A 26106-nucleotide genomic window follows, 5' to 3' on the forward strand; every position below is an offset into this window, starting at 1 on the left:
TAGATTCTGATACATGCAAGCTTTGGATTATTCTCCGGTGTGATAATGGATTTGTTGGATCATTAGTCTTTACCTCTTTCCTATAATTTCTAGGAATTGGTGGCATGTGTTTGGTCTGTCTTTTTAAACCATAAGCATCACCATTCTTAATCTTTAATTGTCTGCTCATTAAAATGTTCTATTTCTAAATGAAAGTTTAGTTATTCATTTCTGTTATATAGATCCCCACATTTAACCAACAGATTTCAAGTATTGCATCAGCATTTTGGGAACAGGGCTGTCCAGTTAGCTAAATTCTCAACTGTAATCTTATGGGAATTTCAAAGAAAATGTCATTGCAACTTTTATTTCCTATTCTTACATGCTGAATTAACCACCACATTGTCTAAAAAAATGCTATTTGACATTCAAGTTTTATTGGCTGCTCTTCTAGACCTTTAAAACAACTTTCCAAGGCCTTCTCAACTCCATGTGAGAGAAGAAATAGCATTCTAAAAGTAAATATTGGTAGACGCTCTGCGGATGCACATTTTAAACTTGCAAATCCTCCAGGTTCCAAAGCTTTTCAAATTTGGGAAACAATGCTTTGAGTTTAAGTGCTTAAATGTCATTGAGAAGGGGAAAGAGACAATAGGGAACTAAAGACAGCAAAGTGAAGGCCAAAGCAATGAGAAAAGGAAAGGCAACTGAAAGTAGATCATAGCCTGGAAGATTTGAAGAGGAGAGGCATCATTTAAATGTAGGATTTTCTGAGCTTTTTTGAGACTGACTTGTAACTACTATGTTGTATAAAAGATTGGGAATATGGACAAATCTCCTTTATTTTAAGAGGAAAACCTTACCAGTGTACCGCTATAAGGAGTTCCTTCAAAACACTTACACAAAGGTGAAATGCCTTTCAAAAATTTTCTAGGCTCAGAAAACTATGTACTTAGGATTAAATCAATGCATTCTTGGATGTCAAGCATTTACAAAAACATCTGAATTTACCAGACACATAAAAATTGGTCTGGTGTTTAGACATAGTTTTGTATGTAATTTAAATCCAAAATTGTCACTCAGTCCAAGCAATATTCCCATGGGGCTTGTGCCTTTGGTAACATAAGCTATTGCTCCATTTATGTTAAAGTTAGGCTTTCTGATGTCTCTTATGTATATTTTAATATTCTTGTTAATGTTACTCTATCATAAAGACATTTTATGTTTTGATATCTGAGTTCTGTATACAAAGAATGTTTAGTGGATTTATTTATTATCTCCCTACCACAAGGCAGGGACTGACATATGTATCTTGGTTTACATGGAGGAAATGAGAGAGTGAACACTTAACTGATGCTCTTAGTAACAAAAAAATCCAGTCTCTCAGGTAGGAAGTACTGCTTCCATAAATGATGTTACAAATTAGGGGCAAATTTTCAGATCATTATTTCCCATGTTGTTATATGTGTATTTTTAAAATTTCATTTAGATTCTAATTTACATACAATAAAATGTTCCTCTTTTTAGTGTACACTTTGTTGTTTTGACTTATGTAAGTAGCAACATAACCAGCACCCTACCCCATTCAAGATATAAAACATTTCCATCACCTGAAAAAAAAATTCCCTTGGGCCCTTTTGTAGTCACATCTCCCCAAATCCCTGCTCTTGGTAAGCACTGACTTGATTTCAGTCACTACAAATTAGTATTGCCTGTTTTAGAGTTTTCTATAAATGAATTCATGCACTATGTACTTTTGTGTCTTCTTTTGCTCAGCCTGATTTTGAGAATCATCTATTTTGCTACATGTAACAATGATATGTTCCTTTTACTTGCTGAGAAGTATTTGTTGTTTAAATATACACAATCTGTCTATTTAATTGTTGAGGGTCTGTGGTTATATCTAGCTTGAGACTATTATCAGTGAAGCTGCTATGAACATGTATGTTCATATTTGTAGACATACATTTTAATTTACCTTTGGTGAGTACCTAGAAACAGAATTTCTGGGTCATATGCTAAGTATATGTTTAACTTCATAACAAAGTGCCAAACTCTTTTCCACAGTGCTTATACCATTTTACAGTCCCAGGATTTATGTGTAAGATTTTTAGTTGTTCCACATCCTCACCAACATTTTATACTGTCAGTTTCTTTCTCTTTCTCTTTTTCTTTTTTTTTTCTTTTGTTTTAAAGTTTCAGCATTCTAGTGTAGTGGCATCTCATTATGATTGAATTTTCATTTCTGTGGTAAATATATTGAGTATATTTTCATGTGCTTATTTTATTCATATATCTTATTTTGTGAATTGTCTGTTCATTTTTTTTTTTTTTGTTCGTTTCAAGATGGGTTGTTAGAATTAGGTTGTAAGAATTCTTCATATAGCCCAGGTAAAGCCCAAACATATAGCCCAGACAAAGTTCATAAATTATTTGTCAGATATATGTATGGCAAATGTTATCTTCCAGTCTGTGGCTTGTCTTTTCATTTACACTTAATGGTGTTTTTAATTTTGTTGAAGCCATTATGAGTTAAGTTGCACCTCCTCCAAAAAAGATACCCTGAAGTCCTAACCTTAATGCCTCAGAATATGATTTGTAAATAGGGTCTTTACAAAGTTAATCAACATCAGGTGAAATCATTAGTGTGGGCTCTAATCTGATATGCTTGGTGTCCTAATAAAAAGATAAAATTTGACACAAAGAGAGGCACCCAGGGAGAAGGCCATGTGACCATGAAGGTAGGGATCAGGGTGATGCATCTACAAGCCAGGAAACACAAATGTCTGCCAGTCGACCACCAGAAGCTAGGGGACAGGCATTGGGCAGGTTCTCCCTTACAGCCCTCAAAAGGAACCGACCCTCCCTACCCTTGATCATGAACATATAGCCTCTAGAACTATAAGAAAATACACTTCTGTTGTTTAAGCCATGCCATTTGTAGTACTTTGTTACAGCAGCTGTGAGAAAATAATGCCAAACCAAATTTATTCATGTTTTCTTCTTTTATGATTAGAGCCTTTGATGTCCTAGTAAGTCTTTCTCTATCTCAAGGTTACTAAGATTGTTCCTACATTTTCCTCTAGATCTAGGCTATTCTTCCATCACACACAGGCATACCCCACACATTTTCCTATTCACTGAAATTTCTGTTTGGATTTTCTAATGCCTGAGGGAACATTTGTTTTTGTATAATTTCTAGAATTAATCATAGTTTCTACTAATGTGTAAATATACCAAGTGACTCTGTGTTCATCTCTTCAAGTTCAACTTGGAGTAAGTTTTAGTTCCAAAAGGATAAGGAACCATTCTTTTGGTTTCCTTTCTATGAAGGTAGAGATGATCATAACTGATGTTTAATACCAATGATCGAGTACCCAGGACATTCATATCTAGGGGTGCTTCACCATTTCTAGCCTCCTTCTTCCACCCAGGAGGACTATTTATGTATACGTCAAATAGGTACAGCTCTGGGGAAATGCCCTAAAAGTACTGAGTGAGGAGATCCTTTCTCTCTTGGATGCACAGTGACACCAACATTTATAATGGACATTCTAGCCTTCTAGCATTCTCTTTAGAGAAAGGGCAAATTACCATTTGACCCACGGGTCTCCAGATGAGAAATTTGTGTCTTTGTTGGAAGTTATTTTTTTTTTTTCAACGTTTATTTATTTTGGGGACAGAGAGAGACACAGCATGAACGGGGGAGGGGCAGAGAGAGAGGGAGACACACAGAATCGGAAACAGGCTCCAGGCTCTGAGCCATCAGCCCAGAGCCCGACGCGGGGCTCGAACTCACGGACCGCGAGATCGTGACCTGGCTGAAGTCGGACGCTTAACCGACTGCGCCACCCAGGCGCCCCTGTTGGAAGTTATTCTTATGGCACCTCTGTTCTTCCTGGTTGGGAAAACAAAAGTCTTCTATGGTCATAAAAAGGACTAAGAAAAATAATTCAGCACATTTTATCTCTATAAATCCTTTTTTTTTTTTTTTTAAATTTTTTTTTCAATGTTTTTATTTTATTTTTGGGACAGAGAGAGACAGAGCATGAACGGGGTAGGGGCAGAGAGAGAGGGAGACACAGAATTGGAAACAGGCTCCAGGCTCTGAGCCATCAGCCCAGAGCCTGACGCGGGGCTCGAACTCCCGGACCGCGAGATCGTGACCTGGCTGAAGTCGGACGCTTAACCGACTGCGCCACCCAGGCGCCCCTAAATCCTTTTTTTTTTAATGGAGTACTTGGTGACTGATGCATGTGGTCTGTTTGCTTTTACATTACTATGCTACAAACACAGCATTACTTTCTGATTTCCCAAAATTTTGCTGTGTATTAGAACAGAGTCTTTAATAGAATAATAGAATAATGCTGAAAAATTCCTACAGCTAAAGTCCTTACCCTTGACTGACAGATGTCTCCATGTCACAGTTGGCTCTGGTCTGCCAATAGCAAGACACAGCAGGGTCACACTGCTTCCCTCATTTACAGTGATGTCTGAGGAGATATTCATGATCTGGGGAGGAACTGTAAAGAAACAAAGGAGAAAAGAAATACATGAGGATGATTCCTTGTACTCAAAAGGAGGTATTGGCCTATAAATATTTGCATAGCATGTTTCTATGGTAAGTATTATTCTCAGTAATAATATTCAGATTGATTGATTTGACAAAGATGTGGCCATTTACACCACACACTGCTAGTGTTCAGCTGCTCAACCCGAGCTCTCCCCAGAGTGTGGCAAAAGTGCAAGTACTTGCATAGCTTTGTTTTCCTCTTCTTTGCTTCATTGCCTACCTGAAAAGATACAACTCCTCATTCAAGGGACCTCAAAGATCATGTCCTCTCCACAGTTTTCCTTAACTTTCCCCAAATCCAAAAAAGATAATCACCTGTCTTTCCCACTGTATTTGTCTGAACTTCCCATGGGGAGGGGACTGAGCATGTGGTATCACAGCTGTGTTTTTTTTTTTTTTTTTTTTCATGCCTGTCTTTTTACCTAGACTTAGTTGCTTGAGGATAAGGATGGAGTCACATACATCTCTATTTCCACAGTGTCTGGCGCAAAGGCTGACAAGGGTGCTTGCTTAATTCCTCTTTGAAAGAAAGATCCAAAGAACAGATTAAAGAAATCCAAAAACTATGAGATGGGTGTGGGGGTGTGAGGTCAAACCTTTTCATGGAGGATTTCAGATACCTAAAGCTTTCTTCTCTGTTATATTCACATTCTCAAAGGGACGGTAAGAGAGGCTCCAAGCCTACGGCTATGCTGATTTACTCAAACTGCCAGTTTAATTATGAATTATTAATTACCAAACAGGTAGAGTGCTGGTAGATTCCAAACCACCCTGAGTCAGTGGCAAAGGAGAATTATGGCTGATGCTTGATGCAGACAATTCTGCAGCCTCAAGTTTTATGCTGTGGAGACCTTAGAGGTAAGTCTTTTCAAGGAGAAGCCATAAGTAACAAGTAGAACATTGGACTTCTTAAGGGAATCCCCATTAGCAAATAAATAAAAATTGCCTACCCTATAAATCTGCCATATTTTGGATTATTTCTGCATTAGGATTTGGCCTGAAATTTCATTGAACATATTTTACCCAAATACACACTGGGAAAAAATAGTGTGCATTCTAACTACACTGCATTCTCTTGAGAAAACTGTACTACCTGTTTTTCAGTATTTTCTAGCTTGTTAAAAAATAGTTCTGGGCTTAGAAATGTCAATACTTTTTTCACTTTTATAAAGCAACAACTTCAGTGCACCTTCCACAATATTCTCAGAATAATGTCTGCTTTAGCTGGTAGTGTTAGACCATCTGAAGTTTTCTTTCTCTGGACCCAGGAGCCTCCCTGGTGCTGGTCTTAAGGTAGATACAGTTCAGGAAAGGAGTTCATACAGTCAAGTTAGTGGAGGAGAATTTAGTGCATTGCAGCTATGATGCCGAGGGACAGATCTCCCAACATGACCCCCAGGTCTGAATCATCAGTTCTGTACATGCTATATTCCCTCTGATAGTTCAAGGAGTCCTGGATTAATAGATATTTGTAAAATTCCATGGATATTTAGCATGAACTCCTCATTCTCCAGGTGCTCAGTCAATGTCACCCATTGGGAGGCAGGTTCCTGGAATGGCATTGCAAAGGTTAATCCAAACATTTCCACCAAGCCCCAGGCAGCACTAACTGCCACCCCCCGCACTTCAGGAATGGTGCTGCCACTTTCTCAAAGGAGGAAAGATAACCATAGTTTCAAGGGTATGGATACCAGTAAGAAAGGAAACATAGAGAAGGGATTGAGAGGAAGAAAAGTTCTTTATGTTCTCAATTATGATAACCTTATTAATATGCAAATGTAATTATGTGTGTTAATACACAATACTTATTTTTAAATTGCTTGCACATGTATTATCTCATGGTTTCCTCACAAATTAAAAAAAAATAAAACAAATATTCTCACCATGAAAAATGAAGAAATTAAGGCATGTGGAGGGTTAGGTAAACTCCCCAAAATGCCATGGTTAGTAAATGGCCGAATTCTTTCCATTAAGTTAAGCTGCTTCTTTGGTCAACATCTTATCAATGCTCCAAACACAATATTTATATTTGCATAGTCTGTTTCCTCTGCTTCAAATGACCTTCCAGTGCATCTTCCCTCATGGAACTTGGGGCACCTGTGTGACTGAGTAGGCTAAGTCTCTGACTTTGGCTCAGGTCATGATTTCATGGCTCCTGGGCTCGAGCCCCAGGTAGAGCTCAGAGTCTGGAGCCTGCTTCAGATTCGGTGTCTCCCTCTCTCCCTGCCCCTCCCCTGCTTGCACTCTGCCTGTCTGTCTCTCTCAGAAATAAATAAACACTAAAAAAAAAAAAATTCCCAGGTGCCTGGTTGTGTCAGTAGATTAAGCGTCTTATTTCGACTCAGGTCATGATCTCATGGTTTGTGGGTTCCAGCCCTGCGTCAAACTCTGTGATCACAGCTCAGAGCCTGAAGCCTGCTTTGGGTTCTATGTTTGCCTCTCTGTCTCTACCCCTCCCTTGCTCATGCTCTGTTTCATTCTCTCTCAAAAATAAATAAACTTGGTAAACAAATTTTAAAAAATTCCCTCACAGCACTTACCACAAGGAAGAAAACCACCTCATTCCTGTTGCTTCCCCAGCACACTGCTTACACTGAAGGTAGGAGTCCATCTTAGACATCTTTGTTTCCCCCAGGGTGTGCTTTTGACAAGCAGCATCTTCAAGGAAGGTTCTCAACGCTTTTAATTTAATTTTAAATCCGAATTTAATTTGGCAATACTTTTATGACCCTCCCCTCATTAGCATGATAATTTTTTGAAGGAGCTCTTGGAAGTGAATAAATGTTTCTACATATTTTTATAGGAGACCTTTGTTCCATTTGCAAACACTAATCTGTGGCAAATGCTATCTGTTTCTAAGTATCTATGAAATTTATGTGTCAATCTTTGTATATATGTATGTATGTATGTATGTATCCATCTATCTATCTATCATCTATCTATCTATCTATCCATCTATAGCTACCATCTATATCCTATATATAGTTATATCCATCTATAGCTACCTATATATATATAGGTAAACACAAAAATCTTAACCAAAAACCAATATTATTCACTGAAAATGACAGGACCTACACAAGTTTAATTAAAAGATGACAAATAGCATAGTGTGTTTTAGTCAGATCTGCAGATATTAGGAGCCCCACCTCTGCTGATCATGAATGCATCCAGTTATCTCGTCCTTGATGGTGGTGGGTTGCATACAATAGGGTCTCCATAGTGCATGTTGTTCAATGGACAACTACAAGAATTTCAAATTGTAGTTATTTAACATAAATAGATAAAAATAGTTAAATAGATATAGACATGTAGATGTATAATTAGACAAAAATAAAATGTTGTCTGCCAGTCTATGTATGTATATACACAAACACATACCACACACAGAAAGTGACAGACAGATAATATTTTATCAGATAGCAATGAATTATCTTGAGGAAGAAGCAGATTTGCAAAAGTATCTTTGGGCTCTGGGTTACCATAAGGTATATACAAATTCTATCTTTACCCTCAGAATAGCCAGCTGCTCTTAAACATACCAGTGAGTCCTGAACCTGGCACATCTTCTCCAATCACATGGCCATGAGAAGTTTGTCTATAGCTTTGAATGTTACAAAACTCTTCATTTCTCAACCTGCCTCCATTTTATAATTCAAACCCCATACACCTACCACAATTACTTCTTAAATATCTCTGTTCTGTCGAATACCTCCAACAATCTGCCCCTTGCTAAGACTGGGAAATCCAAACTTCTTAGCAGGATTTACAAAACCATTCACAGTCTGGCCATAGCCTACTAGCCTCTTCTCTAACTAGTAGACCCCAGATACTTCTCTAAGGCTACATCATTCTCTCATCTTTGTGCTTTTACATATACTGTCCCTTCTGCTGGGAAAGCACTTGTCTACTTCTGAGCCATTTGAACACCTCATCCTTCAACACTCAACTCACATATGAGTTCGTTTATGAGCCCTAGCTGTTTTCTCTTCTGTTCCCTAGGCATTCTTGTTTATGTCTTTATCATACAATTTATCTTTGCAACTAAGCTATTCCATGGAAGGAATCTGCTCTATCCTTGTATTCCTGTTATATAACACAAAACCCGACGTGTAGTAACATCCTTTTACCCTCTAAATGTAATGTATGAATGAATCAGTTTTTAAATTGGATATCTTATAATCTGTCAAGTGTTTTCCATCCTAGAGATCTAACATTTCCCCTTTCCTCTACCTGAAGTACCCCTCCACCTTAATCTTAATGTTTTTTCCTTCTGGGCTCAGTTTTGACATTGCCTCCTCAGAGTAGTCTTTGTTACTGACGTGAGTCCTACCCCCAACTTATCTAATTCATATTATTTTGTTATAATTTCTCTTCAACCTTAAATTTTCCTTAATGATTCCTATATAGTTTTGTGCTTTTATATTCATTTTTATAATTATTTGTTTAAGGTCTCTCTGGTCCAAAACTATAGGCTGTATAAACCATTATATCACTAGTACTTAGAACTATAACAGGTGCTTAATAAAGCATATAACAGGTGCTTAATAAAATGTTTCTGAATAAATAAATGCTTACTATATATACAGTTGAGCCTTGAACAACACAGATTTGAGTACACATATAATGTTTTTGTGCAGTACAGTACTATACATATATTTTCTCTCCATTTTGATTCTTAGTAACATTTTTTTCTCTAGCTTATTTTATTATAAACAATATAGTAAAAACTACATATAACATATAAAATATTTGCTACCAATGTTTTATGTTATTAGGCTCTTAATAGTTAAATTTTTGGAGAGTTGAAAGTTTTCATGTGGATTTTTGACCTTATTGGGGGAGTGTTGACGCCCCTATCCCTCATATTCAAAGGTCAATTGTAGTTTGTTATACATGTTATTTTGCATTTGTGGGAGAGCAAACCTGAGTTAATTAGGGGTTAAAATGCACACATTCTGACATATTAACACCACCTTACATAAAGTTGATTATAATATAGTTGAAACAGCTTATGAGAAGGCCATTACCATAGCTTAGGTTCCAGGCTCCAAAAGACCTATGCAACCTTGGATATTTTTGGGTTAACTCCTCTGAACCCCTAGTTCTTCATCTATAAAATTAAGACAGCATTTTTCTCTCTGTCTATAATTAATTCTAGCTGTTAAAATTAAGGAGCAATGTATATAGCACACTAGCATGGGGCCTGGAAATTAGTACTTAATAATTGTTAGTTGTTATTATTTATTTTTATATATTCATTTTTGATATTATTCATGCCATTTAGAATAAGCCTAGTCTGTGCCCAGTTGCTCATTTTCTAAATCTCAGTTCCTTCAACTTTAAATCAGGGCTTATATATAGTTGATGTTCACCTTGGATAACTGGGAAGACTTCATTATATATGCTTCCAGGGTAAAAAGTATATATTAAATAAATATCAATTTCTTCCTCTTTAGCTGAATAATTGAGCCTCAGCAAATGAGTGGGACAAATCACAGATTTGTATAAAGAAATTGCCTGGCTTTTTCTTATCTCTTTTCTCTTAGGGGGTGTCTGTTTCTGTTTGTAGAAGGAACTGAGTACAGGCTTTAGCACCATGTGCCATTATTTCAAGGACATTAATTTCACCCATCTCAAACCTACTCTGACTCTGTCCAGCCACAGTATTTGCAAGTGTTTTATTTATGACTGGATGGCACCTTTTAAAAAGTATTATAATTTGGAGTAATAAAGGCTAAAGTTTGAATACCTTTTTCCCCAACTTTTTTTCTGTGTGATTAAAAAAAAAAAATGATGTGATTAAGCTTCAGGTTCCCCTACCTAATATGGGCATAAAAAGATACATCACACAGGAATATGGAGATTAGATTAGAGAGAATGTTTTAAGGAGACTTAAATAGCTATTACTATTATTTTCTCCTCCTCCTTCTCCTCCTTCTTCTCCTTCTTGTTATCCTCAGGGAATAACAAAATATTAAGAGACCATGTGAAAGCTAACATAAATATGAAATGTTCTCCATTATACTCAAAGCTGATTTAAAAAAAATAATACATAAAAGAATTGGTGTTTTATTCTTGTAGGGTTAACTTTTGTTTTGTATTTTAATAAGCAAGTTTATTTCATAAAGTGTAGGTAAGGATAATTTGGGAATTATAGCATACATGATAGGCTAGGTCATGCCATATTTTGTATACAGAAATTATATGGTGCCAAAGGCAAGACATGAAGTGTCAGACAAATGATCTGATCTTGGTTCCTCCATAGGTGTATGATCTTTTGTAAGTCGCTTAACCCCTCTGGCTAACATGTGCATATACACATGTGTATGTGTGTGGTGGTTGTGGTGGTGTTCAGTTGTTTGTTTTAAGTTGCTTGGTTCTAAGTGACAAAAATAAATTGTGAATTCTCAGGTCTTTTCTGGTTTAAAATTCTGCCAGTTGGTGATCTTCTAGCAACATTACCAGTCCAGGAGTGTTGTACTGGGAACACAGCAGTAACAGCACCAGCGGCAGTCACAAAATTGTTAGTGTTTAGTTCTTTCAGCCTAGTATTAATTGCTCTGTATATATTATTTCCTTTAATCATGAACACATTCCTAGGAAGCACCCTCTTTTAAAAATCAGCCTAACGGTAGATATATACATCAATGGAATAGAATTGAGAGTCCAGAAATATATCCATACTTTTATGGTCAATTGATTTTCAACAGGTGCCAAGACAATTCAATGAGGAAAGAATAGTCTTTTCAACAAATGGTGCTGGGACAACTGGATATCCACAGGCAAAAAATGAAGTTGGGCTCCTACTTCACATTCTACACAAAAATTAACTCAAAATGGATCAAATACCTCAAAGTCAGAGCTAAAAGAAGAAAACACAGGTGTGAATCTTTTTTACCTTGGATCAGACAACAGTTTCTTAGATATGACAGCAAAAGCACAAGCAACAAAAGAAAAAAATAGATAAATTGGACATCATCAAAATAGAAAGAAAGCTTTTAATTTTGTGCTTCAAAGAGTGCTATAGAAAAAGTGAAAAAGAGAAGCCACAGAATGAGATAAAATTTTTGCAAATAATATAGCTTATAAAGGACTAGTATCTAAACTATATAAAAACTTTACAATTCAATAATAAAAGCCAAATAGCCTAATTTAAAAATAGACAAAAGATTTGAATAGACATTTCTCCAAAGAAGATATACAAATGGCCACTATACACATGAAAAGGTGTTTAGTATCATAATTCATTATGAAAATGCAAATCAAAACTCCAGTAAGATTCTACATCACTTTCACTAGGATAGTTGTAATTAGCAAAAGGACAAAGAACAATGGAAGTTGGTGAGGACATGTAGAATTTGGAACCCTCATGCACTGCTGGCAGAATTGCACAGTGTTGCAGCTGCCTTCAGAACAGTCTGGTGGGTCCTCAATGGGCTCAGGATAGTGTTACCATATTCTCCACTCCTAGGCATACACCCAAGAGGAATGAAAATACAAACCCACAAAACTTGTACACAAATGTACATAACAGCGTTATCCATAATAGACACAAAATGGAAAAAATGCAAATGTTCATCAATGGCTGAAAGGATAAAAAATGTAGTATATTCATACAATGGAGTATTATTCATCTATTTAAAAAATGAAGTACTGGGGCGCCTGGGTGGCGCAGTCGGTTAAGCGTCCGACTTCATCCAGGTCACGATCTCGCAGTCCGTGAGTTCGAGCCCCGCGTCAGGCTCTGGGCTGATGGCTCAGAGCCTGGAGCCTGTTTCCGATTCTGTGTCTCCCTCTCTCTCTGCGCCTCCCCCGTTCATGCTCTGTCTCTCTCTGTCGCAAAAATAAATAAACGTTGAAAAAAAATTTAAAAAAAAAAAAAATAAAAAATGAAGTACTGATACAGGTTACAGCATGGGTGAGCCTTGAAAACATGTTAAGTGGAAGAAGCCAGACACAAAATGCTGCATATTGTGTGATTTCCATGTATGTGAAATGTCCAGAATGGGTACATCTATAGAGAAAGAAAAAGTACGTTAATATGTTGCCAGAGCTGGGGAGAGGGGCAAATAGGGAGTGACTTCTAATGGGCACAAGGTTTCTTTTTGGAGTGATGAAGATGTTCTAGAATTGGAGGGGGGTGATTGTTGCAAAACCTTGAAGATCTATGGAAGATAATTCTGGTAAATAAATCATAACCCTGATATAAATGTTATTAAAAAGAAAAGAAACATGGCTTGTCAGCTGTGGATAGGAAGAATCAAAAGTTTCTGTGCTATATGAGGAGAAAAGGCAATCTGCTACTTGTGGGTTCTGAGAAAATACCTTTTTCATGTATTGCTAGTTCAGTGCATTATGCTTAACTTACAATTGCTAATCTCTTTGTCTCTCAATAGTGCCCACTCTTTCCCCTTTCTTTTCTTTTCGTCAAGACAGCTAATGCTACCCTACCCATGTCAGCCTGTTTTGCAACTCTTGAAACTTCCCTGCTTAGCACAATTCCACATTTGTGCATGCGCTGTACCCTCTGTGTCTGTGTCTCTTCCCCTTGCATCTGCCTGCACAAGACCTACTTATACTTGAAAACTGATACTGAGATATAATCCTTTCTCTGTCAGTTCTTCCCATTCCAAAGACAAATGTAAGTCTGTGCCCCAGGGCTACATGCACATAATGATGTAATACATTCATTATGAAATATTTATTTATTGTCTACTGTATCCTGGGCATTATCTTTGGGTAGAAGAGTAGACAGAAAGGTCCTTCTCTTGTGTGAATTATGGAGCTTAATGTCTAGAAGGGTAAACTGATGTTGACAAATAATCATAGGAATCAATGTGTGGTTGTGCTACACGTGGTGGTGCAAAGTGTGACAGCCCCAAATAGAGGGTCTGTCCTGGTCAATGAGTTTGGGTGAACGGTTTGTTCTGGGCAGAGCTGGGCAGAGGGACCAATGTATGTACAGGCTCTGCAAAGACACAGAATATGGTTCACTTGGGTGCCTGTGGCTGAAGTCAAAAGAGTGAAATCACACAAATGGAGAGTGGATGGGCAGGGCCAGACCTTATAGTTTATTGGAGGAAATGCTAAGGTTTGGGTCCTTTTTATAAGAGAAATTGCAGAAGGCATTAGAATGTCTAAAGATGAAGATGATGATGATGATGATGATGATGATGATGATGATGATGATGGTGTGTGCCAGGGGCTGGACAGATTTTCATTGAAAATAGGTTGTTGTTGGCTACAGTACAGAGAGCAGAAGGAGCTAGAGCAAAATAGGAACAGGAGAACTAGCTAGGATGTTGTCCAGCAGTGAGGTGGTAGCAGCTTGGACAAGTGTACAAGCAGGAGAGATGGGCAGAGATGGCATCTTACGTCTTACTTAAGAAGTAAGATGAACAAATCTTGGTGACTGATATCATTATGTGTTCAGTTCAAAGCACTTCTCAGGGTGTTCTATTCATTTCTACATCTCTCTTGCCCACTGGACTGGGGGATCTTTGTGATCCAGGATTACATTTTGTTCATCTCAATATCCCTGGTATTGTTTAATGCCTGGTATCTAGTACGTGCTCAATGTGTGCTGAATTTAACTGATAAGTACAAGAGATTTTCCAGGTAATGCAACCTCTCAGGATCCAGTGGGGGAAGCTAGAGAGTAAGAACTAGTCTTATTTGCATGAGGTCACATCCCATTGCTTGGGAAGCAGGGCCAGATCCATATTGTTTGGTTTTATAGACTGTGAGTGTGAACATAGCCTCCCCACATGTCCCGGTGTGATAGAGTTTTATATTATGCCGGATAAGATTAGACCTGTTATACTCTGATTGCTTTCCTCTTCTTGGTTCTATTATGATGAGAGAAATGGTGGGGAATGAGAAGAAATGATTATGAATTATGGAAACATAAACACACACCAGGAACCAGAAAGCATCACAAACCACACAAGCTTTGCTGTGTTTGTTTGTAAGGGTTGTCTCTACAGCATCACTTACAGAAATTATTTATAGACACATCTCCTATTTTTAATTTGCACAATTCCAGCAACTGACCATGATCAGAGAAATTACATGCAGTCAAAGAGACTTTCTCATATGGTCCTGTTCTTTCTGAGGCATGGAGATGCCCTCCCTCTGGGAGGCTCCTTTTGTTCTTTGCTCTGCTGACATGCTGCCTCCCCCTGAGAATGCTCACCACACACACACACACACACACACACACACAACCACAGGGTTTAATTTATATCATACAATTTTAAAGTCAAAAAGAAACATTAGAGATCATCTAGCACAACCTCCTCATTTTGCAGCTCACTTTGGTTCTAGCCCCAATTCTGTCAAGTATTTGCCAAGAGGTGTAGGGAAGTCCCCAAATCTCTCTTAACCCACATGTCTCTCACACCAGAACCCCTTCAAATTTCTGGACCCCTAGGCTCTGGTTTCAGACCTCTTCCCTTCTCTACTTTCCCTCTTTAACTATGTCATAGCTTCTTTTGTTACTGCAACCTGGGGTCCCCCGCTTGTTCACTCATAGCATGACCTTGAACAAGTGTTTAAAGGTTTCTAACCTACAGTTTTCAAACCGCAAAGCAGGGTGGTGATCACAGGTAACTCATAGGGCCCTGTGAGGAATAAAGAGCAAATGAACAGAAAAGGGGGAAAAGTGTTTTATTATGGTGCCTGGGACATGGGAAATGTCAATATAATGGACTCTTCAATTCCACTTCTAGAATCATGCTTCCTTCCTTCCTTCTTCTCTATTTCTTTCCTTTTTTATCAGCAACTCTCTCTCTCTCTCTCTCTCTCTCTCTCTGAGAACTTCATGTCAGAAGGCACCATACAAAGAATTTGTCATGTACCATTAATTTTATCCTTGTGAAAACCCTATGAAGCCAGATTACTATTTCACATTTTAAGGATGAGGAAATAGAGGCAGAGGAAGGGTAAATAACTAAGTTGTCAAATGACACACAGCCAGAAAAAGGAAAGGCTAGATTTGTGTACCTGGTTCTGACTGACTTCAGAACCCAAGGTCTCAGTCCATGTACAAAGGCACAATTCAAGTCTGCTTGGATCGAAAAGCCATGATTTCTGCCCCCTAGCAGAATTTTTTTTTCTTTTTTTTCCCCCAGTTGGACATGGCATGGTAGGCAATGGAGAATTCTTGTAGGGTTTGGAGAAGTGTCTCTCACACTGATTATCTGAAAGGGCAGATAATACCAAAAACTCCTGCCTCACTGAGTAAGTGGTAAAACTAAATGAGATAATGCAGGTAATGTTCCAGTATCTTCTTAACCATGATTTCTTCCCATTTCCTGCCTCAAGTTCCTGGACTCCTTATTTATTTCTCCCGTGTCACAGAATATCACCACAGAAAAAAGTTTGAAAAGGGACAATATCACCTGGTGTTTACCCCAACATTTCACCACAGAGTCTGTGATGCTCCAGCCCCAGTCTTGCTTTATTTAGGCCCTTACTGGCTAGGGCAGGTGGGGCTAGAGGCATGGCTGGGCTGAGAATTAGGCCAATCTTGTCCACTATTAGGATTTAATGACCTTACCCCAACCCTACCATCAACTCCTGTCTTTTGTGAGTTCTTTTCTGCTCAACAGACCTGTCAGCAGGTACTCTCTGATATTACCTTTGTGTGTCCAACTTGCCTTCCTATCCCAAATCTTACATGTCTCATTTTAAACAGGGAGAGGAGAGGGAAATGGGTTTGCTTCATGCCCTTCTTCAAAGTGTGTCCCATAACCTTATTCAATACCCAGGCTTCACATAGGTCTGGAGCACCCCTATGGATGGCTGCAACTGCCTGGGGCACATTCACCCAACCTCTCCAAGCCTTCCTGACTTGCTCATATTAAAGACTAGTACCTTGTTGCTCTCTCCCTGCTTTGTGCAACCCACACCCCACCCCAGAGCTTTCTGATTATAAGGCTGAGCTGCAAGTTTCTGCTATGCTCTGTTCAACTGAATAGTAACCTCTGAGCATGGGTGGTATCTCAACTAAGCTGGCCACCCCTTTGGACATGGCATAGCCCTTGGGAAGTCCATCAGGAATCAGTCTCACATTCTCCCCAATAATTACCCCACCAGCTAACTGGATGTTCCCTCTTCTCTACTTTTCTCCACTTGCTCTGTGTCACCATGACAGGCCATTGCAACTCACTCCTGCACTCATTATGCAACCCGCAGGTCTGAGACAGAGTTGAAGATAGGAGTTCCATGGAATCACAAGCAAAAACTCTTCATCATGGGAGAAAGGTGACAATTGGGAAATCAGGAAGAAATGGGCACTTGCGCATAATCTCATCCCTACTTGGATGCTGCTGTGGAAGGAAGAGGGTAGAGAAAACTCGGCTCTCTCTCTTCCATTCATTAATTTTATGAAAATGGCAATTACCTCCATGACCTACCTTTTCAGTCTTTTGTGACATAAGGATGATAAAATTCCTTAAAAAGTTTCCAGTTATAAATAAATAAGATCATAAAAATAAGTACACTTGAAGACAAACTTCATATCACTTCACTCATATGTGGAATTTAAGAAACAAAACAAATGAGCAAAGGGAGAGAGAGAGAGGCAAACATACTCTTAACTATAGAGAACAAACTGATGGTGACCAGAGGGGAGGTGGGGAGATGGGTGAACTAGATTAAGAAGGACACATATCATGATGAGCACTGAGTATTGTATGGAATTTTTGAATCACTACATTGTACACCAACATAACACTGTATGTTAACTAACTGAAACTAAAATAAAAACTTAAAAAAAGAAGAATATGAAAAAATTACACTATAAAAACCATAGAATTCTATATACCTAAAATTCAATATTCCCCCTAAAGAAAATAAAAGCTACTGCTTTGGTTCTCCAGGATTCCACTGGTTCTAAACTTGATAAGTTTTGACTCTGTCTTTTTGCAAAGCAGGGATTGGCTACAGATTTCACAATAATGTGATTTGTATAACGGAAAAGATACACCACGTAAGGTTTCTATAGGCCAAGTGAATCTTATATATTCTTTTTGCTTATCTCCCAACATGCTAGATCCACAAAAGACAAGATTTCTATTATGAAAAAACATATTAGATTTCTTAGTATGAGGAAGTCAGCCATTAGACACTCAATATAATTCTCACTTGAATCTTTCCTCAAATTTGTAAAACCTTTCTCAATTCCAACAAATCTGGAAAGTCTGGAAATAATGGTTGCATCCTCATTTTCTTACACTAGGAAAAGGGGGAGGGGCCCATGACTGAATATCGCTGATAAAAACATGATAACTGAGTCTCATTACAGCCAAAGACAAGTCTCATATTTTAGCATTTTTATTAAAGCTTTTTAAATTACTGAGTGTCTGGTATATTCAATACCAGCCTAAGTGATTTATATTAGTCTATCCCTAGATACTCCATCTAATAAATAACTTGGCAATCTCCTAACCCATAAATATCCCTGGCCCCAGCAAAAAGCAATTAAAGCACGTTAGGGAAAAAAAAATGTGGCTTTCCAGTACTCCAGAATGCAGTGTCATTGGATGCTTCCAATGGAATAATTCACGCCATTTGCTGAGAGGTCAGGTCTCCTGTGCTCACCACTCACCCACAAGGAATTTACACTTCTGTTCCCTTCAAAAACAAAACACATCAGAAACTATCTTTAAATGTTTAACATGTCATAATGATGCAGGTATTTTATTGTGGAAAATATTATTCCCAGCAACAAGTGCTCTGTAATATCGTAGACAGCTTGGGCTGAATGTATTGTGCAAAAACCTTTTCGGAAAGCAGTTGTGCCAAAAATGTTTAAAACACATTAAGTATCAAGGCAGTGGACTAAAAGGTTATTAGAGGTTCCAGTGTCACTAGCCCAGAAAATATTTCAGGTTAATAAGGTTCAACCAGCATGACAGGTAAAAAGGCATTGATATTTACGATAGTAGCTTCAAGTTCAGTACTTTTGGTGCAAAAGGAGGACACTTTCCCTGAAAAACAAAAACAAAACAAAAAAACCTCTTCTCTGACTTTCTCTGAACCTCCAGGGCTGTGTGAAGGAGGAAAATCTGGGCCCTTACTTTCTACTCATATGAATCAGTATGGTGTACATTTTATCTGACACACCAGCACTCAGGTAGAAGAGAAAAAAGTCACACACCAAGACATTTCTCCTTGTATTCAGGGAAGCTTAGAGGAAAAATTGCCTTGAGTAGGAAAGGATGGCTCCAGTCCAGGTTTTATAGGGATTCTCCAAATTAAAATCCCAATGAGCCCATGGCATACTCACCATAAATTTCAGACTCTTGCAGCCTTTAAATCAGCTTAATTTGATGCACCTTTTAATAATATTTTCAATCCTTTTATTAACATTGTCTATTTTTATGCACTTCACTTCCCAGATAATGGTCACATATGTATTGTCAGGGGAAGGGAGCAATCACCTTCTATAATTTCACAGGAGCCTAATAACACACTATATGTACAAGTCTTCTTGCTCCAGGGCACATCAAGTAATGAACTTGATTGCAGGGCTGTGAAGTGGGGATATTTGGAAACGAAAATACTTCTCCCCACTCCCACTATTTCATTTATTGTGAAGAAGAACAAGCAGTAAGCTTCACTTCACTAAGTTTCACTTCCATAGCCTGGTGTCAGAAGATCTGGGTAACATGGTGAAGGGTTTGATGGAGAACATTTATTTTTGCCTAGAATAAGAGATACATTATAATCAGATATTCAGCACCTCAGGATAGTATGAGCTACATAGCATCCTGTTTTCAAATTATTTAATTTAATCTTTTGAAATATTAGTACATATCCATGATTCAAACATGATTCTACTTTAAAAAGTATACATGGAAAACTTTGATGCCCACCTCTACCCTCTATACCCCTTTATCCTATGGACTCCCATAACTTATTTGTATTTTGCTTATCTGTCCAATGTTTACTTGTGCAAAACAAGCAAATAAGAAAATTGCATTATCACCCTTCCTGATACAAAAGGTAGCAGAGTATATATACTGTTGTCTCTATATTTATAAAAATATACCTAATATATTTGCAGAGTTGCACTGTGTTCCCTTGTATACATGTATTAAATTTTATCTAACTAGCATTCTATTCACAGATATGAGGGCTAATCTCTATTTCAGTCTGTTGCTAGTACAATGACACTCAAGCTACCTTGTATTTGTATGTGTGTATGTACACATGTGTGTGCATCCACATGTGTGTTTTAGACATGGGAAAATGTGTGTATGGAATAATAGAGTCCCAGAATGGGTACTGGTTTAAAGAGTAGATGCATTGGTAGTTTTGATGGTTGTTGAGAGACTTCTTTCCATGGGAATTTTACTATCTTTCACATCCAGGAACAATCTATGAGACTACCTGTTTCCCAACCATCTTGTCAGCAGCATGTATTAATAAACTTTTGGCTTTTTTCCAATACGATAAATGAGAGATGTTATTTCTGTGTGGTTTTGATTTCATCATTTCACATGTGTAAAACATTGTCTGTGAACTCTCTCCTTGCGTCCTTTGCCTAAGCTTGTTGGGCTTGCCAGTGTCCTTTTTAATAAATCACCCTTCTCTATACATCAGAGTTAATTTACTGTGTTAGTTAGAGCTTGGCCTCCGGAGACAGGGGGCCTGGTCTGTTTCTTGGTGCTACCATTTCTTAGCTCTGTGACCTTGGGAGTTTTTCAACCTATCTGTGCCTCAATATTCTTTAACTCTAAAATAGACATAAAATTAGTACCCAAATGGCAGGAGTGTTTTGTGAGGAGTAAAAGAGTCAACACATATTAAGTAACAATGGTGTAGGCCATCTTATAGACACTACTGGTCTCAGATTCTGCTCATTATGAATTTCTCCAGGTGCTCAGTCCTGTCTCGTAAATTGGGTGCCCTGGTTTATGACAGCATTGGGCAAAGGAATGGCTGTGCAATCCTACTGCCACGGAGCAGGAGAAATGACTGGGGACCAGAGGTACTTCATAAGAGTCAGGATAATAATTAGTCTCTGCAAAACAACATATCTGTGGACTGGCACTTCCTATAAGCTTGGGCACCAAACACAGAGACCACTTTAAATATGTGTTACCAGAGTAAATGTCAGATACTGTGGGACACAGTAAGGTGAATGGGCTAGAAATCATGTTTGGCATGTCCTCAAGTGAGGCAGTGGGGCCCCCATTTTATTTGAGCTACAATTGATAAAATTGTTCTCTTTCCTTGAAAATATAAGAGAAGAAATACTACAATTTAGGGGAGATGCCATAACTAAGGGCAGAAATAGGTAGGATGGTAGCAGCAAAATTGATCTTGACACGTAGGCATTTATTGTGTCTCTAACTATTCCTCTATCAGACAAGGCAAAGTGGGTGCAATGAACTAGACAGTAATGGCCCATAGACATTGGGCCATCAGGAATGGGGCAATCCTACCCCTTGGCTGTAGATATATTAAGATGGTAGGCAGAGGGAATGGCTACGACCAGAGAGTCTTAGAAATAGCAGAGGCAGGGGCGCCTGGGTGGCTCAGTCGGTTAAGCATCCACTTCAGCTCAGGTCACGATCTCGAGGTCCGTGAGTTCGAGCCCCGCTCAGGCTCTGGGCTGATGGCTCAGAGCCTGGAGCCTGTTTCCGATTCTGTGTCTCCCTCTCTCTCTGCCCCTCCCCCATTCATGCTCTGTCTCTCTCTGTCTCAAAAATAAATAAACGTTGAAAAAAAAAATTAAAAAAAAAAAAAAGAAAGAAATAGCAGAGGCAGGGAACCTGGCAAAGTGAACCACTAGGTTCCCAATCCAATAGAGAGGACAACAGCCTGTTACTTTGAGAGAAAAGAAAAATCTCCTTTAAGTGAGGGGTGTCTGGGAGTCTCAGTTGGTTAAGCATCTGACTCTTGATTTCGGCTCAGGTCATCATCTCAAGGTTCCTGAGATCAAGCCAGTTCCTGAGATTGAGCCTCAAGTCTGGCTCTGCACCAACAACAGGGAACCTGCTTGGTATTCTCTTTCTCCCTTTCTCTTTTCCACCCTTCTGCTCAGGATTTTTCTCTCTCAAAATAAATAAATAAACATTTAAAAAAAATCTCCTTCAAGTGTAATGATGAATCAGATTTATTATCTTACACATCATCAACTTTATTGGGAGGGGTTTATTTTAATCCTTAACTTAGTTATCTCCTAACTTTTTTGAAGTGGGGAAGTTAAAACCTCCATGAAGAAAGTTTCCTGACAGTGCTATCAGTCCTAAAGACAACCGCATGTTTATCCACTGTACATGGAGGACCCTCCTTCACTGGAGATGCTATGGAGCAATATGTATTGATGGCAGGAGGAGGAAAGGACCCAAAGTAGCCCTCAAACGATGGATGATTAATTTCCAATGGATTTCATTTCTCCTACGGGTTTAAAAATGAGAGCTTAGACCTGGAACCTGCTGTGGTACTTCTCAAGGTGATAAAAACTCATTACAGTTGGAGACATTTCTACTGAAAGTGCCAGAAGCAGAAACACAGAGCATTTGGGAAACTCAGAGCAGAGAGTCAGGCTTATAAATAGGCTGCATGTGTGTGCAGTAGACTCAACACTTATCCTACATTCTGCCTCTAATTCTGACCAGGGCTTACCAACCTGCCAAGCTGGTGTGGGCTTGTTACAGGGCCTGGGGGAGGAGGGAGAAGGTGGGCAGGGCAGGGAGAAGTGTCCATGAAATAAGTGGAATAAAAAGATTGGAAGAGGAAGAGGGTAGGATTGAAAGGAAGCAGGCAAAAATAAAAGTGGATATTTTCAAAAATTGGTCCCAATTTAGAATCAGGTACAGAATTCCTGCTCCACTCAACACACACATGCACACACACACACACACACACACTCCTAACTCAAAAACAAAGATGAAGGTAAATACTGGGACCAGAATGACTCTGGCAGAGAGAGCATTATTAAGGCAGGGATTCAGTGGCCTCCTCCCCCAAAGACATTTACATTAATCTGCTCATATTACTCCTGAATGAAGCAGCATTTAAAAGTTAGAGAAAGCAACAAAGTAGTAATAATAATGTATAAAGTAACAGTATTTACACAATGGCAACACAGTGGACCCTGGTAATGAAGAAACTCTTCTCTATACAATTCTCTTAAAATATTTTAAAAAAATCAAGAGATCTCAAGGTATCCCCTGGTTTAAGAAAAATACCTAACTCCCAAAGAATGAAGTACATCACTTTAAGACTTGAATCACATTGAATTCAAAACTGAAGGTTTGTTGTTGTTGTTTTGTTTTTGTCTGTGTGTGTGTGTGTGTGTGTCTAATCCCTTATGTGTTTTCCAGAAGGCATCTCAGGCCATGTCAATTTTCTCTTTATCTTTCATTTTCTCTCTCCTTCTTCAGCACTCTATCATCATAATACAATGGCTAGTGTAATTGGAATACAGTCATATTAATGCGTAGATTGTATAGAGGACAGTCACCTCTCCTCCTCTGTGAACTTGATTAATAAATGCCACACACAATGGGTGAGATCATATGAATATAAACTCAGTTTAAACACACACAAGAGCTCCTGAGGCTGCATTGAAACATGAACCCAACCTAATGTATGATATTAGCATCTCTTAATCCAGAAGCACAGAGTCTGAGAGAAGGATGAGGGCAGTTTCCACCCACTGCTGCCCAAGGGAAGGGAGTGTCCTGACTAGTAGAATCCACCCACGTGGTTTCTGCATCAGAAATAATTTCTATGGATCAAGTGGATTAGGCAGAATAACCAGATGCCATAAAATATTTGAATAGAACAATTGTGTTCCCTCTGCCTGATTCTGCCAACTTCTGATTTAATTTTAGTTTCCCATTTAGCCTTCTAATGGGAAGTGGACTCCTGGAGAGATTTGTTGCGCTAGCCCATTCAGCAGGTTTGGCTCATTTGCAAATCAATAAATTAGCATTTGAGTTTCCCCAGTTTGTTTTTGGAAAAGCCTGACTGTGAGCCTTCCTGAGAGGCAGGCCCCTTCTTACCCTTTCTTACTGTACCACAAAATAAAGCTTCTGAACCTTCAAAACTAAGAGGAATGTGCGCCCTGCCTAAGAAGTTTCTTCCTCCCCACAGTGTGGCATTTCCGCCAGTCCATGTGCTCTGGAATCAGGAAATAGGATGCAGGGGGAGAAGAAATGGCTTTGTCAGTACTGTCCTCAATTCAGATCTTGATTTTCCAGGGTTTCCCTTATAATCTCTGTATTCTCTGAACAGTGGTATATCTGAGTCACCTGGAGGACTTAGGGAAAAACACAGATGGAAGGGTCATTTCCCCAGAGTCATGTCAGCAGGTGTCAGGTGGAGATGGAATATTTCTATTTCTGACAGGTTCCAGGTGGTACAGATGCTGCCATTCTGGGGATTGCATTGTGAGATCTCCAGACTGGAAACCCACGAGGCACCTTTGTTAAAATTGGCTGGTAAAATACTACTTGAGACCACTCCCCCATTCATATGCAAGATTTTTCCAATTTAGGAGGAAATGGACATGTCCCTTCCTCACAGACTTGATCCCTCTCTTGTTCTCCAATATCCCCCACATTTAACTGTAAGTTGTAACTAAATAGCAACTTCACTTACTTGAAATTTTTTCCCCTGGAAAATAGAGTTAAAAAAAAAAAGCACCCTGAATGCAATCAACAGTGGTTGACTGTTGTGGTTGACTCTGACAGAAACAAAGATAGACTTTAGCATTCTCAAATTTATGAACATAGCTCTTGTTCCTTGTGGCTAGGACATATTTTATCTTCCTTTTTTCCCCTTATACAGAACTCCTGCTGATCCAGTAACACCTTTTTCTTTTTTTTTAAGGTATCACTTCCTTTTTAATGCCTTCCTGGACCCTCTCTAACCGAAATGAATTAAATACTCTATTCTACTTCTCTACCCTGTACTTTCTTCCATTGATACACTTCACATAATGAACTCAACTTAAGGTCCTTACCTATTTGATATCCCTGGAAAATGGGAGGCATCTGTTTGCCTCCTCTAATGGATGGCAACCACTCAAGGGCATTTTTGATAATCCTCAGTACCAAACACAGCATCCTCACTTAACTGACTTGGAATAATTGTTGATCTGAACTGAATAGCAATGTAGAATTATACAGGAAATAAAGTTGCCAATTTAATAGGCTTTGGTTATTTGCCTTTCCCTGGGGACATCCATTTATTCCTAAGTCATTGTGGACAAAAGATTAGAAGTAAGAAGAGGACAGAGTGCTATAAGCTGATGCACTGACAAGTGACACCCCACAGGGGAGAACACAGCTGATTCACCAGTAAAAAGAGATAAAAAATGTGGGGCCACAGAAGAGCATGCCTGGGTGGCACCTCTGTGAGGCAGAGGAATATAATTAATTTCTCCTTAAACTATGATGATAACTAAGCAAGATTTGGTAAAATTATAATAAGGTGTTCTATTTCAAGACAGAAAGGCTTATAACACACTTTTTAAAAAGTACATAAATATAGTCTAAAATGTAAAGAAAGTTTTAATATTTAGAAAGGAAGATGCAGTTATCTAGAAGATTCACTCATTTGGAACATCTCATTATCTGATACTGTGGAATGAATAATGCATTCCTGTACATTTTCCCTTGATTCCCCCATATTCTCACCTTTCCAGACTCTGTTGATCTGACTTCACAGATGAAAGTGCCTGAAGCAGAATTGGATCCACTATGTTTGGATTTGAATGCAGAATGAGAGGAGAAAAGATATTAATTTGGAAATGACCATCCACGGCCTCCTTCCATCCTCTCCCACCATTTTTTTCTCCTTGCCATCTCTGCCCAGTGCCCAGGGCAATGAAGAGCTTGCCTGTGGAAAGCAAACCTGCAAGTGACCTTTGTGGGAATGTTCTGTCCTGATGTAACTTCCTGGGGGCTGCAGATGTTAGAGCAAAGGAGAACATGCTGAGACCTGAAATTTATGTTTCTAAACTTGAGGATGAAAGTGCCCCCTCCGCAGCTCTGCTGACAGATATCGGCCAAAACCTGCTCTCCTTATTTCCATATCCAGCTGTTTCCACAGCCATCAAACTGTGTTTATAAAGTATATCTGGCTTTAATTTGAGCAAAATCTCTCGGCCAAAGCTACAGAATCTTTTGTTGTCTCTTGCTTCACCCTAAAAGCAGCTGACCCTGGCATAAGCCTAGTACTTACTCTTCAATACAGAGTCAAACCAAAGTCTCCCAGATGTAGAGTAAGTCCCAAGGCATAAGCAAAAGAGTCATTTCCAGCAAGTTGTTAACAAAAGAGTTAGAAGCCAGCTCACTCCTGAGAACCACTGACACACTCATAAAGGAGAAGAGCAGGAACTGGTCACCAAATGGTGACCTGGCTGAGGTTTGCTGAGGGCAAGTGGGGTCTCTCAGCACTGTCAGGTCCAGACCACATGGGTTTGAGGGTCTTGGTGTCAATGACCCTCTTCCACTCTTCCCAGATCAGGTTCACACTGAGTTTCATAATTCACTGGAAGTCCCAAATGTGTTGAGCTTTAG

The 26106-nt window shown here is 38.8% G+C and overlaps 1 protein-coding gene across 10 annotated transcripts in view; it reads right to left on the minus strand.

The window, feature by feature from the left end:
• Positions 1–26106, minus strand: part of OPCML (opioid binding protein/cell adhesion molecule like) — a 1064335-nt gene that overhangs the window by 95739 nt on the left and 942490 nt on the right. For all 10 annotated transcript variants that reach the window (XM_045483507.1, XM_045483514.1, XM_045483513.1 and 7 more), the window contains one exon: positions 4377–4502. In XM_045483507.1, the coding sequence (XP_045339463.1) occupies positions 4377–4502 (126 nt within the window). The remainder of the gene's footprint in view (positions 1–4376; positions 4503–26106) is intronic.

The sequence above is a fragment of the Leopardus geoffroyi genome, chromosome D1 (assembly GCF_018350155.1).
Source record: "Leopardus geoffroyi isolate Oge1 chromosome D1, O.geoffroyi_Oge1_pat1.0, whole genome shotgun sequence".
In the NCBI taxonomy this organism is placed as follows: Eukaryota; Metazoa; Chordata; class Mammalia; order Carnivora; family Felidae; genus Leopardus; species Leopardus geoffroyi.